At 39.0% G+C, this 17529-nt stretch overlaps 1 protein-coding gene across 1 annotated transcript in view; it reads left to right on the top strand.

The window, feature by feature from the left end:
• LOC126418443 (cap-specific mRNA (nucleoside-2'-O-)-methyltransferase 1) overlaps positions 1-17529 on the top strand; it is a 273835-nt gene that overhangs the window by 241029 nt on the left and 15277 nt on the right. Inside the window, exon 17 of the mRNA XM_050085206.1 lies at positions 6038-6152. Within this exon, the coding sequence (XP_049941163.1) occupies positions 6038-6152 (115 nt within the window). The remainder of the gene's footprint in view (positions 1-6037; positions 6153-17529) is intronic.

Raw genomic sequence — 17529 nt, 5'->3', positions numbered from 1 at the left:
TTATGGAATGGAGTGATGTGGCAGGGTTTGTAGGTGGATGAATCTGACAGCTGGCGGAGTCCTTGTTGGCTGAACGCTTATTTTGTGACAGTCTTTTTGTTGTGCCTATCTGCATCTTAGCATCTCCGCTATATGGTGAGTAGCAACTATCCATTTGTAATATTGTTACATTCCATACTGGATTTTCTATTGTTTGATTTAACCTGTGTTATTTAGATTGAAGGCATTTGATATCTTGACCATTTGTATTGCCAACACAAACCTACCAGTTGGCAGACAGTTCTCGTGGTGTACTTCAGTCAATATTGAGAGAGTACAAGACACATTGTCCAATCACAGTTCTCCCTAAGAAACACTGGAGATAGGGATTGGCATAACAGCAGCTTTCATCCAGTTTCCGGTTACAGCTAATAAAATGAAATTTGAATATTTTCCATTGTTAGTTTACTTATACTGTATGAATTTCTAAGACATTCATGCCATATGTTAATGGGAAGGTAGGGAACCAATAACACACATATTATTGTACTGGCACATCAGAGGTAATCACCTTGATGAGAACTGTTCTAATTATAATTGAAACATTGGATTTTATATCGTACTATCATGCTCTATCTCCAGAAGAGTTTTACTGAGATTTCAGTAAGTAGTTTTAAATAAAAACAAATTGATTGTATATTCCATCAAGTAAGAAAGAAAAAGAGCCAGATCAAATGTGGTTTGAAAGAGAAAGGAGGAAGAAAATACACTTGTGCATAAAACTTAAGGACAAACGTAACTGTTGTGTGATGCCTTGGGTGACTGTAGGAGGATACAAGGAGATTTAGGTAGAATTTCTATTTTGTATGATGGATGACAGCTTACTTTGAATGTAAAAAGAGTGATCTAATGCATGTGGATAGGAAAAACAATCCAGCTAATGCTAGAATAGAATATTAGTGGTGTGCTGCTTGACACAGTCACATCAATTAGGTACCTCATTGTAACACTGTAAAGTGATATGAAATAGAACAAGCACCTAAGGTCAGCAGTAGGGAAGACGAATGGTCGACTTTGGTTTATTGGGAGAATTCTAGGAAAGTGTAGCTCTTGCATATAGGTCATTTGTATAACCCATTCGTGAGTACTGCTAGAATGTTTGGGATCCCCACTAGGTCAAATTAAAGGATGACATCAAAGCAATTCAGAGGAGTGCTGCTAGATTTGTTACCACTAGGTTTGATCAAAATGTGAGTACTGTGGAAATGCTCCGTGAACTCAAATGGGAAACCCTGGAGGGAAGATGATATTCTTTTCACAAAACACTATTGAGAAAATTTAGAGAACCACCATATGAAACTGACTGCATTTCTACTGCCACCAGTGTACGCCTTGCATAAGGACTGTGAAGACAAAATAAGAGAAACTAGAACTCATATGGAGGCATGTAGACAGTTGTTTTCCCCCACTCTGTTTGTGAATGGAACAGGAAAGGCAATGATTTTGGTGGCTTGTGGGGTATGTATGTAGATGTATCACTGCCAAGTAACATAGCTCATGAAACTTGGACCATACACAAAATGAACTGCTACAGTGTAGTATGGGAAGTAAGTGAAATTGCTATACAATGAAACAAACATAAATGACACCTTTGTTCAAAACAATAATCACACATTAGTCATTATGAGTCATGATGGTCCCCTGGACATGACAAAAGGTAGGACATGGTGCTTAGTAGTGCATGCTCTACAGCATGTGCCCACGCTGGCCACATGGTTGTCGTGGAGTTCTTGTGGTAGGACAATCCATTTCTCCATCAGTACATTTGACAGCTAAAGGATGGTCATTGGTGCATGTGGACATTCTGCAGTACATCTTCCCAACACATTTCACATGTGCTCAGAGGGAGTCAGGGCTGAGTGCACCTCTGAACCATGGAATTGACCAATAGATGTACCATGTTGTAAGTTTTAGAGAGCCTTACACTCATGCAAACATTATGCCTCCCCACACAATAACACCTGGACCGTCAAAATGATAATGTTTGACAATGTTCCCGGGTGCATTACATATTACCACCTCACATCAATGAGGGCAGGCCCAGCCGTGTCGAACATGATCATTTTCTGAATTTTAAAATTTTCCTGGCAAATTGAATTAAAAAACAGACGTGCAGTCAGTTTTCATTTAGTACCTGCTTTGATATTTCAACTGGGCACCTGCCAGTCATGAAGACTGCCGAAGACATCCTCTGTTCCACAATATATAGTGTGCTTTGTGCATCTGTCAAAATCAAGTTTACAGATGCACCACATTTCCTAGCAGTAGTGTCCTCACTGGTGGAACCATGGGACTCACCTCTCCTGTGCCTTACCACTCACCATGGCCATTGGCGTAACCTATAGTCTTCAGTTAGAGCAAATTGTGGAGATGATGGGATTCCATGCAGTTATCGCTGCTCATTAGATTTTCCATGAGGTGTATTTCCATGGATTCTTTAATAATGCCATCCCAAAAGGATGTTGCTGTGGTCAGTACCATTGTTTTCTTATCCCTCATTGAATGTCCAGTTGAAATACAGTATTTGGCAATAGCAGACTTGCTTGGTTGCAGAAGGCGGGTGCAGTATTGGTATTCAGTGCAGCGTTCTTTCACAGTATGTGTGGCCTCACCTATGCAAGCCATACCACTTTGGCAAGGTATTTCGTAAATTCTGGCCTTCTGAAATAACAAGTTGTCCTTCACTTATCCCAAATGGTCTGCAATCGTAGATGGAAGGAAAATCGCTGTCTCCTGAAATTTTCAGAGGATTCGATTTCAAACAAGATGTTGCCCACAAAAGAAAGAAAATATAAAAGATTATCTGGTATATTCCCCTCTTTATCCATTTCCTTGTTCTTAGTTTTGACTGATAGTGCCCTTTTTATGTGCTAGGTAGGATATCTATTTTTTTCTGGGCACTGTCTTTAGGTAGGTGAGCTCTTTAGGCAAACTATGTAGATCTGAGACTTGAGTATGAGTGTTTTGAGCATGCTCATAGTTTGCAATAGGTTATGACAGCTTGTTGCTTGTGAATACATATCAGTATGTGCAGGCTTATGATTAACCTGACTGCTACAGAGAACCATCATACTTCTGTCTAACCAAAACATCCAAGAAAGTCAAAGAACCATCATTCTCTGTTGCCATAGTGAACTGAATGTTGTTATGAGTGGATGTGAGGTGATGAATGAACTCCCATTAACTTATCTTCTTCTTGAGGCCTCAGTATGAAAGTATTGTCCACATACCACCAAAATACAACTGGTTTAAGGGCAGCTGATTCAAGCAGTCTCTCCTTGAAATCCTCGGACACCATCAGTCTGTTTAAAATGTTCTTGGTTGAATATAAAATAGATTGAGGAAAGAGCATGCCAGAACAAAGCAGTGATGCCCCCTGAAACTTATTGCTAGATAGTGCCAAAGAATCTGCAAGAGAACCCTCTGTAAAAAGTGATACCACTTGGAATGTAACTAAATGGTCTGAACTGCAACACATCTTCCTCCTATATCACAGAATTAGATTGATGGAGTGACTTTGGCCAAATTCGATTGGATCCACAAGGACTCAAGTTTTTGGTAGATGTCAAAATTTGATTGTATCTTGCCACAGCAGTCATAGCACAAGTGGTAACTGCAGGACATTCCATTGTCAATATTATAGAGAAAAATTTGGATGATGTGATGCTGTCTTTTTAAGCAAGGGACTCAATTTTGCACCTACACTTAGAGCAACACATTTTAATATTTTTGCCTTCCATTGAATTCTGTAGAAGAAATAAGAAGGGAAACTAGCTCTTGTGAAAGCTCATCCTCAGCATAGTAACTTAATGTATGCAGAAAGGGCTGTATTGCAAAATCTACGAGAGGACGCTGATGTAGTGGTACTGAAGACTGATGAAGGCGATACAACTGTTTTGTTACCCCATAGTTTGTATGATGATAACATCTATGATGTGCTGCATGATTCGACCTATAGGGGGATTGAGTACAACCCTATAGGACATATGTAATGGAAAACTTCTGCACTCTTGAACTCCTGCTCCTTGCTTCAAGAGATCATCAAGAGATTAAGACCACATGGTTGTGTATGACCAAGACTGTATGACCTTCCAAAAATTCATAAAGAGTTCCATTACACACAATAACGAGCAAGATTGGAGCTCATACATATGATTTAGCTGAACATCTTGCTTGTTTACCAAGACCGTGCAAATGCTTGTATGACGTCCGTAACTCAGATGACTTTATCAATAGTCCTTGTAGCCAAGTTGGGCTGTATTTTATTAACCTCTAACTGTGAGTGATTTTGCGAGTTTTCTATATAAAATTGTGGACCAATTTCATTCAACAGTTAGAAAACAGTTATAAGTCTTGTATTAAAGAAATGCAACAAGAAAACCAAAGGGTTAATTTGAAAGTGACTTTTAATTGACATTTAACATACATAATGCAGGGAAATGAGAAATCACATTCAATATTATAAATAGAGGAGAATTTTTTTAAATATTTTTCTGAGTGTGGTATCTCTTGAAGCAAAATTCCATCCCCAAGCCTGCATTGCAATCTTTGCACTTGGTTCTACATTGTTTTCCATCATCATTTCTTATGGAACAGCATACAGCCCACCTTCTATGAGGTTCCTTTTTTATTGGTTATGGAAAGTGTGTGGGATATAAACTACCTTCATGTTAGTCCTACTGTATTTGTATGTGTTGAGGTGATACTTGTATGCATTTCTTGAAAACTGCTTCAGTTATTTCCACCGTGAATTCCAAAAATGCTTTCTTTGTGTTGCTTGATGTTTGATCTCTCTCTCTCTCTCTCTCTCTCTCTCTCTCTCTCTCTCTTGAGGGTGGGCGGGGAAGTTATAATAAATGTGTTGAATAGAGACTGTTCAATGATATGCCAAAATACCTGCTTGTAATATTTTTCTGCTGTCTCTAAGTGGTCTTGTAATATGAAAATTCTTGATCAGCTCTGTCATTGCTGCCCCTTGTATTGTTATAGTTGTATATCAACTGAGATTTCGTTATTCTGTCACCTCTTTTGGTTTCCCTTATGTGCAGTGATGAATCGGATCACAGCCAACTTTGAGTAGGCTATGGTTGTGTGTAGTTCTGAAAGCACAAATTGTTTTTTTGTCTTGCCATTTTTGGACCATGATTTTGCCTCTTTTAAAAGCTCAGATTTCTTCCTTTTTTGGTCTTATCTTTTCCACTGTTGAGATTCCACTACTCTTGAGTGGTAATTGAAGAAATCATTTTGATGCAACTGCATTATTTTACCATCAGTCATCATTTTATTATCGTTAGTGGTTTCAGACAATCACATCCATTTGTAAGTGACACCTGGTAGCTGAAAATAAAAACGCTAGTTATACAGCAAGTGAAGTAGTGTAATATCTTTGACAGAACTTGCAGTGTAAATGTGCTTTTTCTGCTTAGGTGTCTGCTCGTAGGTTAGCAAAATATCATGTGTACAGAATTTTCTTGCTGCTTGGATGTAAATTTAATAATATTACTGTAAATTGTTAGCAGCAGTTTGTTGGTTACACCTGTGTGGCACCTCGGGTATATCTGCAATGCAATCAGATAGGTCATAATTTGTACATCTATATCAAGAAAGTGTAAAATGTGACTTCTGATGCCTCAGAACAACAACAAAAATATTTGACAGGAAAATACTGACTTCCTTTATACAACTATCCCAGAAATTATATCTAATGCAATAACAGCATGCCCCTCAGAATCATACAAAAAGACCTGAACACAAAACTGCCCAACACTTGCGGCTGGAGGGTTAACATAGAAATCACTTATCACCAATGAGAATATGAATTACGCAAGTTGATCACTTCCTAATTAGCAGTTGTGTACGTTATTTGGAGAGAAATACATAACTTCTGCTTAGCAGACTACTGTTGAAGTAGCATTATTTTAAGCCAACTCATACTATTAAATAAGCAACACTGTTAACGTTCACATATAATTTTTTAAGCAGTATTTCTTCATTTTAGATCCTTGGATGAGGCACTGCAGTAGGAAAACAGGATTCTGTTTCTATGCTTGCCCTAGCAGAAAAGACTCCTTGTATGATCAGCACAGACCAAGTGAAGCTTGTGCCTCAGCTCAGTAAGTATTTGTAGTCTTATTTTCTTATTTTGAAGAGAACTTCTGCAGTTACCTTTTTTTTTCAAATAGTAGTATCTCTGCTTCTAACATTGCGCTTTTAAAAATAAACTTGTTTCCCCTGAAATAAGTAGTTGCAACCAAGAACATTTCAGGTGCCTAAAACATGAAGTTTTCACTGTAGTAGTTACAGAGACTACTGTGTCATCAAAAGACCCTTCCAAAAGTCAAAAAGTGTGTATTATGCTTTGGTGGCAAGCATTCTGTTTATTCCATAACTGAATATATAGCCTATTACAGTATAAAGTGGTCTTTTGTGTTGTTCACTCTACAGCTGTCCAGCAAGCCATAACTGCAAAGCTGAGAATTAATGAAATGTGATTTTTAACAACATTCAGTCATAGGAGGTGCAATATGTTGTTCTCAGGAGAATAGCGGGCAGTAAGCCACTGTATTAACTCAAGTTTCTCTCATTACACTTTCATGGTCATTTCATAGTTTGTTGTGGAAGGACTTAATATACTTGCTGGAATGTTCTACATTCCCAGAATTTTAGCAGTAAACATCTTTGTGATGTTCAGTGACCCTCTTGTACTGTCTGTAGCTGGAGTTTGATGTGCATCTATGTGACTCTTTTGTGCTTAGTAAATGAACACATGCTGAAATATATCACTTGCCATAGGATATTCTGTACTACCTGTATTAATCCTACCTGGTAAGGGTTGCAGATTGACAAGCAGTACTCAAGAATTGGTCAAACGAGAGTTTTGTAAGTTACCTCATTCGTAGCTGAATTATTCTTCCAAAAGAATCTTTTAATTAATCTCAGTTTGGTATCTTATTTTCCCCACAACTAGTTTTATGTGGCCACTCCACTCTTGGTCACACTGTATAGCTACTCCCATATAATAGATAGCTGTTGTTGCTTCCAGTGATTTATCACTAATAATGTAAAAAACAGTAATGCATCATTCCAACTATTTGTGAACAATACTCTACATTTATTTATTTATTTCATTTAGTCCCTGCACCAAACGTCATTCTCTGCATATCTTCCTGCATTTCACTTTAGTTTTTTGGCATGAAGTTCCTACATATAAGGAGTGATCAGAAAGTTTCTGTTTGAAGGCTGTACAGTCCAGAATCAGTATGACAATCAGCCAAAATCATCATGAGCACTGAGTCAATCATCCCACCGATGCAGCAGTTTGGAGATAGCCATTTGGTAAAATACTGTGTCCTGCTGTGTGAAGAAATCTCTAACTGCCTGCTGCACATCCTCGTCTGACAGGAAACGTCATGTGCCTTCATGGCCTTTTCAAGGAACTGAAGGCTTGTTAGTTACATGGTTAGAGGTCAAGACTATAGGGCAGGTGCTCAGGCATCTCCCACTTGATTTGGCTTAACAGATGAGGCTAGCCTCCCAGATCGACTGGCGTCTTGTGTTGAACTGCAACTATAAAGGACATTCAAAAAGAAACAATCCAGAGACATAATTACAGAAACCAGTACCTTTATGTTAGAAGTATTGACCCTGGCTGTTGAGACGCTTGTCCCACTGTGACACAAGACAGTGAATGGCTGTCTTATAAAATTCCTGGGGCTGCGATGTTAACCAGTTCCACACGTACAGCTGGATGTCGTTGTCCAAGGTCAATCGATTGCCCCTCAAAGCCTGTTTTAAGGGAACCAAGAATTTCTTCCTTCTGATTCATTTCCTGCAGCATAGAACTACAGTGAATGCCCAGCATTACTCGCAAACCTTGACCACCCTTCACCAAGCGATCAAATCAAAACGAGCAGGCAATCTCACCTGTGGGGTCATTCTGCTCCACGACAATGCAAAGCCTCATATGGCCAACACAGTCGCAGCACTCCCGCAAAAATTAAAATGGGAGGTTCTCACCCACCCTCCACAGACCGCCATTTTTGGTCCCCTTAAAAAGGCTCTGAGGGGCAAATGATTCACCTCGGATGACAATGTCCAGCTGTACGCACGGAACTGGTTAACATCGCAGTCTCAGGAATTGTATGAAACAGCCATTCACCGTCTTGTGCCACAGTGGGACAAGTGTCTCAACAGCCAGGGTCAATACTTCTATACTTCTAACATACAGGTATTGGTTTCTGTAATTATTGCAACAGTGCACGCAAACACAAACATTTTGATCGAGCTTTATACAATATCAGCACTTGCAGACAGCACCACAATGCTTCTGACATTATCCATAAGATCATTTATGTATAGTGTTAACATTAATGAATCTACGAGGGCTATCCACAAAGTACATTACGTTTTGGAATTAAAAAAAAATAAAGTATTGGAAAATTTTTTTTATTATATACAGATGAAAGCCACACTTAAATACTACTTTTCTACATAGTTGCCATTTAAATTAAGGCACTTATCATAGCGATGGATGAGCTTGGAAATTCCTTCATTGTAAAATTCGGCCGCCTGCGCCTTCAACCACGTGGTTACCTCTTTTGGGACAGAAAAGGTGTGATTTTTGTGGAATTCCTGGAAAGAGGCACTACAATAAACTCTCAAAGGTATTGCCAGACTCTGCACAACCTCAGAAGAGCAATACAAAACAAGCGCAGGGGAAAGTTGTGCTCAAAGATCATGCTGATTCACGACAACGCCCGGGCCCACACGGCAAATGCCACTCGTGAAGTTCTCGAATCTTTTAAGTGGGAGTTGTTTCCTCATCCGCCGTACAGTCCTGAACTGGCACCGAGCGACTTCCACTTATTCCCAGCAATGAAGAAGTGGTTGGCTATGCAGCGTTTTGATGACAACGCATAGCTTCAAGAAGAGGTAACCACGTGGTTGAAGGTGCAGGCAGCCGAATTTTACGACGAAGGAATTTCCAAGCTCGTCCATCGCTACGATAAGTGCCTTAATTTAAATGGCAACTATGTAGAAAAGTAGTATTTAAGTGTGGCTTTCATCCGTATATAATAAAAAAAATTCCAATACTTTATTTATTTTTAATTCCAAAACGTAATGTACTTTGTGGATAGCCCTCGTATAAGAGTCCATTGGGTACACCTGGAACTGCTTTTACGTACAACGATGTCAGCTTGTTAAGAACAACATATTGAGTTCTATACGCTAGGAAATCCTGAAACATAAAATGCCAGTCTGATATTGTGGAAACTTGTTTTTTGTCCACCATGTGATAGTGCAAGACTGTATTGGATCCCTTCTGCAATCAAAAACTGTGGCAATAATGTAAGTGTCATCATCTGCTGCCCTCTGGATCTCATGGAAAAATAGAGGGAATTGAATGTCTGTGGAATCAGTATGAATCCCTACAACAGACATTTCCATTTTCCGAACAGTTCATAATATGCAAGCATAAGATGCATTTCAGAATTTCACAACAGATTGCTATGTTGAAAGTGGGAATGACCTGTACCTTGTTCCAATTACTTGTAACTCTTCAATCCCAGTGACTTCTGATAAACTGCTGTTAAGGAGAGCAAATTATTTCACACGATCTATATACTAATTTACAGATGTCTTATAAGATTGAGTTACTGTCATTTGTTGAATAATTTTAGATTAATATTTATTCCACAGTCACTTATCTTAGTATTTTGATTTTCGTGCAGTTATTGAAAGAATAAACTTTATAATAAACTTGTGCAGTAAAACAGTTTTCAAAGACAGAATTCGGTGTTCCATTTGTGTGTCCCTTATTTTTAGTTTCTCCACTAGATAGATTACTCAGTGACTACTTATAATTTTGATTTGTGTAGTGGCCCCTTTTTTTTAAAACTAATACTTCATAGAATGTAAATAATTTAGGAGTAAAGGAGACAACTTACCTAATAGTAGAAGAAGTGGGTCATCAGCAGGCACACAAAAAAGAATGATTTTTTTTTTTTTTTTTTTTTTTTTTTTTTTTTTTCCCCCCCCCCCCTGATCAATCTGAGCAGGACTCATACAATCATCATCACACTGTCAGTTCCACAGGAAAATGTACACCATAATGTTAAATGTAATGTCCGCAGCATCATCCATGGTAGCAGTCTCAAATCTGTACTTAATGCACTTTTGTACAGTGTATAAATAAACTTTGTGAGAGTTGAATATTTTGTTTTGTTGTGTGCAGCCAATTTAAATACTGAAATATGTGCAACATTTGTCAAACATGCCTCCTGAGATTCATTAAGAAGCTATTTGGTTTGTACGAGGCAAACCGGGTGCTTCAAGAGGATAATGATTTGAAACACAGCAAGCATCAAGACAATGGGGTGTCCACAATGGATCGGCCTGCAATGTTTCCGGATGCAAATCCGATCGAAAATGTTTGGTTGTATATTAAGATGAAGCTTAAAGGAAATCAAATACATATTTCAAAGCAGCTGTCATATAAAATCAGGATGATATGGAGATGATTACCAAGAGAATATGCAGCAGGTCTCGTGAACAGCATGCCAAAAAGGTGCCAAGCTATAATCAATAATGGCAGCAATTAGTAATAACATGTATTTTCATGTAAACATATATTTATAATGGTGTCTTTCATTTCCTACAGGTAATGGTGTACACTTTCTTGTGGAACTGACTGTACATGTAAGATTTAACACATAGAACAGCAGTGTACACATTGGATTTAATACAGTGCACACCATCATAAACACAAAATCACAGTGGAATCATACAGAAGCTGACATGCTCTTTCAACAGAAAGGCTTGTAAAAGGCAATATATTCTCTTAAGTCTTTCAAGCTGCGCAGTACTGTAACATGTCAGCAAACAGCAAACAATAGTGAACACAGAATTAGATTTTCACTCTGCACCAGAGTGTGTGCTGATATGAAACTTCCTGGCAGATTAAAACTTGTGTGCCGGACCGAGACCCGTAACTTGGGACTTTTGCCATATCACAAATAGGAATCAGGAAGTTGCCACATGCTGGATACAAAGCACACTGTCACATACCTGGCATTGAAACAGTAGACAAACTAGACAAAGCAGCTACCTATGGCAAAGTTCAAGTCTCGGTCCGGCACACAGTTTTAATCTGCCAGGAAGTTTCAATATTGAACACAGATGCTGAAGATGGCTTGTTGTGTTGTATGTGTTTGTGCTGTGATTGATATCTTCCTCTTCAGCACATTCACAGAATAGACCAGACCAGCACAATGTAGAAGTGTTCTGTAACAACTGCGGTTGAATGTAAGGCATCTTGTAGTGTTTATGAATCTTCTGCGGCATCAGTTTTTCTTATGCTAGAAGTTAGGAGTCAGTACCAGGTTCACTTTGTCTTAATCCTTGCCTTTGTATGTGGAGGTCTCTTGCCATTCTGTGTTCCACTTATCTTTGACTGTTGATTTAATGCTGCGTAAAAGAGCTGTAGCTGATATTTATATATGTAATCTTGCTCTGTCATAGGTAGCTGCTTTGTCTAGTTTGTCTACTGTATCATTGCCAGCTATGTGACAGTGTGCTTTGTACCCAGCATATGGTAACTTCCTGATTCCTATTTGTGATAGTATATGTAACATCAGATTCATACTCTATGTGTTTTGTACTGGAATTTGTCTAATCATCTTAGACATGCCTCTGAAGCTGACTCAAAAGAAAGACAAGCATAATCTATGTATGAATGTACCAAAGCATGATACAATCTTGGTCCAATGTGTGCTTCCAGTCTCCAGCTAACTTCCATGCTAGCTCACAATATATTAGTGGACTTTTTGCAGTTTGTGATAGCTTCTGTAATATGTGCCATCCACTAAAGCTTATGGTCAATATGGAGTCTAATATTTACAACTACTGTCTGGACTGGTAGTTAGTACAGCCTAAGAATCAGCATCTCCATGGAAGTAACCCCGGAGAAGAGGAGAACCAAAGACTTAGTAGGTGATATATCAAGCCATTCTTCACCATATATGTGTGCAGTCTACGCATAGCTTAACCCATCTTCAGCAGGCCACCAGGAAGAGTCACTCATTGAATATATACACAGGTCACCAGCATACTGTAAATCTGTTACATTTTGTGGCAAAGTATCGTGTAGGTCCAACGTAAAAAATTTTGAAAAGCAGGGGAGAGATAATTAATCCCTGGGGTAGCCCTGTGCTTGTCGTTCTCTTCTGTGCCTAGCCAGTTCTACTTCTTACTACCAGTGATAGATGTAAAAGAAAGTGAGTAAGTTTGCTCCTGAAGCTACTGGGAATATTGTGCCTCCACATTTTGGCAGCCAGCATCGATATGGTTATATTTTCAATCGTTTTTTAGTCAGTAAAAACAACTACTACATAAACATGACTGAGACTTATCTAGGTATCAGTTACTAATTTTATTAGTGTTTTGTTCATGCCATTTCCTCTCCAATACCAAAATTTGTTGTGGGTAACAAGTTGTAGTGCTCATACCACCTCTCAGTTCTATGTTTCAGCCTCCTTTCCAACACTTTATGGACACAGCTCAGGAGTGTTATTGGCCGATACAAGGTTGCTCCTTTAGGTGGTTTACCATGTTTTACTGTCAGCACTATTTGTAATTTCTTCCATTCAAGGACATAATTTCTTTTGTTTCAAATAATATTAAAAATATTGTAAATATGGTACCTCCCTTTCTGTGTTAAGAAAAGGAACGTGTGGTAATGTATATTGTCAGTCCATGGGGGAACTACTTCTTCCAAATAACAGGGCTCTCTTGAGTTCCAGAGCAGTAAATCGTTCATTCAAAAGAAGGACTCCTTCATCATCAATGTATTGTTGAACATAGGCTGGTGCTAAAAGTTTCAAGAAGTCATCCACTGATTTGTTCAGTGCCACTGTTGTATTAGGTTGGTGCATAAGTCCACAACATTTTTCTAAAAGTTTAATAAACATCATTGATACACATAAGAGAGACTTTAGTCATCTATAATATATTCTGCATCACTATTTACAACAGTGTGTCAGTGCTAGGCTAACTTTTCAGTTCCGTGACAATAGAAATTGTGTTGTTTTTGCGGTGAAGAACTTGCTGAGCCATATTTGGAGTGCATTTTCATCTGGAAAGGAAGTTCCTTGAAGATTGTTTAATAGATAGTGATAAAGGTAAAAACGCTAAGGGTGCATGATCAGGTGAATAAGGTGGGTGTTAAGTGGCTTCACAACCCAACTCTTGTATAGTGTTTTTTGTCAGTCTAGCAGAATGTGTGTGGACTTTATTGTGACATAGCATCACTTCACACAATGTGTCTCACCATTGGTCTTGGACTGCATCTACAAGATGCCTCAGTTGTTGACAATAAACTTCCGCAGTGATGGTTAAACTTTTACAGTACATGCTGTTCCACCAGATGCATAACACTATCTTTTGTGTATGAACGCAAGTCTTCGTACGGGGAACTGCTGCTGTGTTTGGGATCAACTATTCCTTTCTTGCCATATGTTAGCATAAGACACAATGTCTTATAACCAGTAATGCTACAAGATAGGAACGGTTGATGTCATTCACAAGCCAATTTATATAATTGATGATGAGCAAGCACAGATGCCCATTTATTTTTGAGAGTTTGGCTTAGAGCATGTGGTACCTGAACACCTGATTTTTTGAACCTTCTTCGTTGCATACAAATATTGCACAATGATGGAATGGTCACAGTTCATCACATTTGCCGGTTGTTGAGTACACTGACATGGTTCATTGTGAATTAGTGCATTGAAATGATTTTCTTAAAAGCCTGAAGGTCTTCCTGAATGTGGAGAGTCATTACTGTCTAAACAATCCTCATACACAGCGCAAATGTTTCTGGCTACCTCTGCTGCTGTCACTCTTCTACTGAACTCAGACCGAAGAACATTTTGGAAACATTCCGATTTCTCCTCTTGACACTCCATTTTCTAGCATCCACAGCTCCACTCATTATCTTCAAATGACAAAATGATAATATAGCAGCAGTGAACTACAAACAAAGAATGACAATAAATAAATAAATCCATAGTAACCGGAATACCAACATGCAAAACAAAAGTGCTATGAACTTATTCACTAACCTTATACTATTGTTGTTCCAGCTCTATGTACACATTTAATTCGATGCCAGATGATTGAGCTGGGTATGTCTTTGTTAAGGTTATGTAAGTGTCTCCATGCAGATTTCTTGTAATTTTTGAATAGTCAGTTTACTTACACTGGCATTTTCTTCTGAAGTGTGCCTTCTGTACAGTTTTAGTGCATCTCTATGTTCCAGCAATACATTATTGCTTTCATCATCCCGCCATACTGTTAAGTTTTGGTTTTTGGAATAAAAAGTTCATCTTTTAGGACAGATACCATGGCAGCTTCTTCAAAACAAGTAGTAAAGCTTACGTAGTCCCTTCATGTTTCTCCACATTCTGAAAACATCGGTATCTTTTCTGAAAGCACAGTAGTGTACTTGTTCCAGTCTGCTTTCCAAATGTTCCACTTGTAGATTGACCATATGATACCATGTATCATTTCTGAGAATGGTGGGTAGATGACCAGACCAAAGGCACTTGTGACTACCTCCCATGTGAGCCCGCCCGGTTAGCCATGCAGTCTAACGCACTGCTTTCCGGGCGGGAAGGCATGCCAGTCCCCGGCACAAATCCGCCCGGTGAATTAGTGTCGAGGTCCAGTGTGCCGGCCAGTCTGTGGATGGTTTTTAAGGGAGTTTTCCATCTCCCTCGGTGAATGTGGGCTGATTCCCCATATTCCGCCTCAGTTACTCTATGTCGGTGATTGCTATGTGAACGACTTTCTCCACATTTGCGTACACCATAATTACTCTACCACACAAACATTGGGGTTACACTCACCTGGTGTGAGATATTCCTGGGGGGGAGGGGGGTTCCACTGGGGGCCGAACTGCACAATAACCCTGGGTCTGGTGTCGGACACTGGTGGGGTGAGTGGACTGCTGTAGCCTGTTGTGGGTTTGTGTACCACTGCAGCTACGGTGGGGATGAAGCCTCTCTGTTGTTTCTAGGTCCCTAGTTCAATACAACACAATACCTCCCATGTGAAGTCTAATTTTAACATTGGGTACAACAAACATATATCTACAGTGCTCAGTTGTCAGTTTGATGCAGTTGTTCTCATCAGGGGTGCAGTTATCCTCATCAAGAAACTAATTTAAAATGATCAAGGTATCCATGCAGGTTGACTTCTACAGAGAAGACAGCAGCAACCAGCCACTTTTTACTATGTAATTTATTTATTTAAATAGCGCCATTACTGGTTTCAAACCAAAAGGTTCATCTTCAAGCAGTTAGTTCATGTTACAACACATTTTACATTAGCTTTTACGTTTTGTTTTCCGAAATGACGAAATTTCCTAAGGGTGATGGTGTCCCACAACCAAAACAAGATGTTAGATAATGTCTTTTTTAACTCTAACTGTGCCTCAGAATGATTTTAGTTGATATCAACTAATTATTCTAGTGGAGATGTTTTGGTTACTTACATTGAAAATTTAAGAATTATATTGAAATAGGATTAAGTTATATTTGTGGGCAGTCTCCTCAGTCATTTAGCCAGTGCTGTTTTCTTGATCTGAGCCCCAAGGAGGATAACAAGCATTAAGTCAGATGTGTTACCGAATTAGAAAACATACTCAGCTGTTGTATCATTACAGTCTCCTTGTGCGATCTGTAGAATGACATGTTTCTTTCATTTCCTTTCATATATAATGTATCTCCAGCATTTTGAAGTCATATTTATTGTCTAAAGCTCCAACAGTTTGAAGTGATATTTTTTGTCTATCACCTCCTTGAATTTCACATGGGATTATGTTTCTTATGTGAAGTACCCTCCATCCATATCCATTGTCCCCGTTGGCTCGGCTCACATCAAACCCAGGAAATGGAAATGATTCATTCAACAGCAAACATGTTTCAAATATCACATGTGTTGATATCTGGTTTCAACATAAAATACATGTGAGGCTGAGTTTGTTATTTTACAGGTGCTTCCAATGTGCTATGAGGGACTTTCCAAAAGTAAGTTTTCTCATTGTTTATCACAGAAACATTATTGCCAAAAACAAAAACACCATGGCATTGACCTTGCACAATTTTTCAACATAGGTGCCAGTGACATTCAGACATTTGTTGCAGCATGCAATCAGTTTGAAGAATGCATCCTGGTAAGATCTGTGCCCTGTTTTTTGTGGCTGCGGAGGGACACCTGCTTCAATCTCCATCCTTCCTGCTCTGCCTTCCTTCTCTAAACATGCAACAACAGTGACCAATCATTTGATCTGGCATGATCTCTTCGCCATACATGGTCAGTAGGCTTTCATGGATGACAGACACACTAGTGACATGTGCCGATTCATACCAGATAATTGCACGCACTTCCACTGGCGACCATGTTGTCGGTACATGCCTATCTGCCATCGTAATGTTCACTCAAATAACCTCGGTCAAGCCGGTCTGTTGTTACTCTCTCTTCTCGAGTGCTCTGCGCGTGGATCATTCCTCCTCCGCTGATGTGTCTTTTGTCGATAAATCAGCAGCGGGTGTGGATTCACATGGCATTTGGTTGTGTCACCTGGTGTTCTATCATCTCTTTTAAAAACAATGACAAAACTCAAATATTTTGGGAACATTCCACTTATATTCTTAACATATCCCACCATTGTTGAGTCCTAGAGTCAGTAGAAATTCTGCAATGAATTCTTTTATGTTACTGTCGTTCAAACCTCCGTGTAGGCTACTTATTATTTGTGTTAGTAAATTTAATACTGTATTATAAATTTCTTCAGTTAAGCTGTCCTGAACAATTTGGCTCTTCTGAAGCCTGTGGGGCAATGGTGGTTTGGGTTGTTTCCTGCTTCACTAGTGTGAACTCTTTTTGGCCTCCATAAGCTTTTGTATGTGTTGTATGGTACTGAATATAGTCTTTCCTTGCAGTTCTCTGTTCCACCCCTACTGTCTCTGTCTGAGTCCTATTTGCTTCCTTATTTCCTCTTGATGTGTTAAAAATGTGATGCATTTCCCTGGTATATGCAGCCGACATTGGTGAAACATGAGATGTCTAGTAGCTAACTTGCTTCATTATTGCTTCGTGAATTATTAAAAATGGGATGCCATTCACTGGTATTTATAGCCAACATTGATGAAATACATGGTGTCAGATGAAGCAGTTGACTTGGGGAAGAGTTGTTCCTTTCATTTTGTTGTTCCTTGTCGTCCAGATGTATCTGGCAACTAGCTGTAGTAGACTGAGAGTGGACAAATATCTGGAAAAGTATCAAGTTTCCCGTAACTATGTCTGCGTATGTTGTAAAATTTGCTTGTTAGACACTGTTTGCCAATAGATTTATGCCTTCTAATGCCATACATTGGTTAATTTTTCTCTAGGACATTCTGTGGACACTCTCGAGAATTAGACAAATGT

This window comes from Schistocerca serialis, chromosome 9, assembly GCF_023864345.2.
Source record: "Schistocerca serialis cubense isolate TAMUIC-IGC-003099 chromosome 9, iqSchSeri2.2, whole genome shotgun sequence".
Taxonomy (NCBI): Eukaryota; Metazoa; Arthropoda; class Insecta; order Orthoptera; family Acrididae; genus Schistocerca; species Schistocerca serialis.
This window is presented reverse-complemented; position numbering and strand designations above follow the sequence as displayed.